Source organism: Pyrus communis, chromosome 13 (assembly GCF_963583255.1).
Source record: "Pyrus communis chromosome 13, drPyrComm1.1, whole genome shotgun sequence".
In the NCBI taxonomy this organism is placed as follows: Eukaryota; Viridiplantae; Streptophyta; class Magnoliopsida; order Rosales; family Rosaceae; genus Pyrus; species Pyrus communis.
The window spans coordinates 21,137,626-21,139,306 of record NC_084815.1 but is presented as its reverse complement, the minus strand read 5'-3'; the positions used below and the strand labels follow the sequence as shown (position 1 = coordinate 21,139,306).

General features: G+C 36.4%; 1 protein-coding gene across 1 annotated transcript in view; it reads left to right on the top strand.

The window, feature by feature from the left end:
* Positions 1 to 1,197, top strand: part of LOC137712342 (cytochrome P450 736A117-like) — a gene marked incomplete at its 5' end in the record, with an annotated part of 1,895 nt that extends 698 nt beyond the window's left edge. Inside the window, 2 exons of the mRNA XM_068451438.1 lie at positions 1 to 136; positions 397 to 1,197. The exon at positions 1 to 136 is cut by the window's left edge and continues 698 nt beyond it. Coding sequence (XP_068307539.1) covers positions 1 to 136; positions 397 to 1,005 — 745 coding nt within the window. The remainder of the gene's footprint in view (positions 137 to 396) is intronic.
* Between the last annotated feature and the right edge of the window lie 484 nt (positions 1,198 to 1,681).

The window sequence follows — 1,681 nt, the reverse complement described above, 5'->3', positions numbered from 1 at the left end:
CCAAGAGCATATGGGTCAGAGTTCAAGGAGTGGAGATGATAACCAACAGGATTTTGTCGATGTTTTGCTTGCATTTCAGAAAGAAAACTTGGCAGGTTTTCCTATTGAGACAGTTACTATTAAGGCTCTCATCTTGGTAATCATGTCTCTCTATCTCTCTGTGTTTCTGTTGGAATGCTATTAAATAAACTGATTCGTGCATATGTTAGATATTAAACAGCTGAAAATCCAAAACTTCGATGTTAAATCACATACAGTTACAAGTTGAATAGTAAATCAAATCGGATTGGTTATCATGCTTCCCGCTGCTTACTTTCCTTTAAAACTAACACAATTCTTCCTCTATGTAATTATATGTATTTCAAATACCTTAATCAATAATATTAACTGTTGCAGGATATGTTTGCTGGTGGCACTGATACCACATATACAGTCCTGGAGTGGGCAATGACTGAGCTTTTAAGGCATCCTAGGGTAATGAAAAAGTTGCAGAATGAGGTACGAGAAATAGTTCGAAAGGGAGAACACATAACAGAACATGATCTGATTGGAATGCACTACTTGAAAGCGGTGATCAAGGAGACTCTTCGCCTACATCCACCAGTTCCATTACCGCTTAGGATTGCAGTACAAGACGTGGAAATAGGTGGTTACGAAATTAAAGCCAAGACACACGTTATGATCAATGCATGGCAAATTGGAAGAGATCCCAAACTATATGAAAAACCAGAGGAGTTTGAGCCAGAAAGGTTCTTGAATAGTGAGATAGATTATAAAGGGAATGACTTTCAGTTAATTCCATTTGGTGCTGGTAGGAGGGTCTGTCCGGGAATTCAGTTTGCCATGGCTGTCAATGAGATTGCGTTGGCAAATATCGTGCACAAGTTCGACTGGACGTTGCCTGGTGGAGCAAGTGGGGAGGATTTAGACATGACTGAATCTACTGGTACAACCCTACACAGAAAAAATGCTCTCAGAGCTGTTGCTATTCCATTTTCATGTTGAAAGATTGAGGCTATATGGAATAGCAACGGCTAACACGTTCTATATATAAAATAAATAACAGCCGTTGCCATTCCATTTATATATATTTAGGTTTAATTTTTCTTCACCTGGCAAAAAAGGGTTTAATTTTCTTCTTTGAAACTATGATGCTGGTGAATGAAACGTCGTCGTTTTCGCAAAACTTGTTTTTTTTTTTTTTTTTAAGGAAATCTTGATTCTATCAGGGAAATTTTATTGATATCGGAAAAATGGTATACTTAGATAGGGGAATTTAAACACATAACCCCTCATAATACAAGAAAAAACAGATAAATTAAAATACATGAAAAAAATGAAGGACATAAACCTTACTCCTCTAGAAACAAAAACAACAAAAATACAAAGAAAAGAGGAGGATATGAAACCTAATCCCTCTAAAACAGAACAAATAACACCACAAGGTTAAGAAAAGAAAGAAAGAAAAAAGTGAGACAAACTTGTATGCTGAAATGCAAATTAATTTGAGAAGAAAAACCCCTCCACAATGCAACCTTTCACCTTTACATTGCTGGCCATTTTCTTGATCCATATTGGAGCATTTGTGTCTGTTGGAACTGTTTTTCTCTTACATGGAATTGTTTGGATGAAAGGGTCTTTACCCTTTTTTTTTTCCTGTTTCTTTCGGTCCAATACCTAA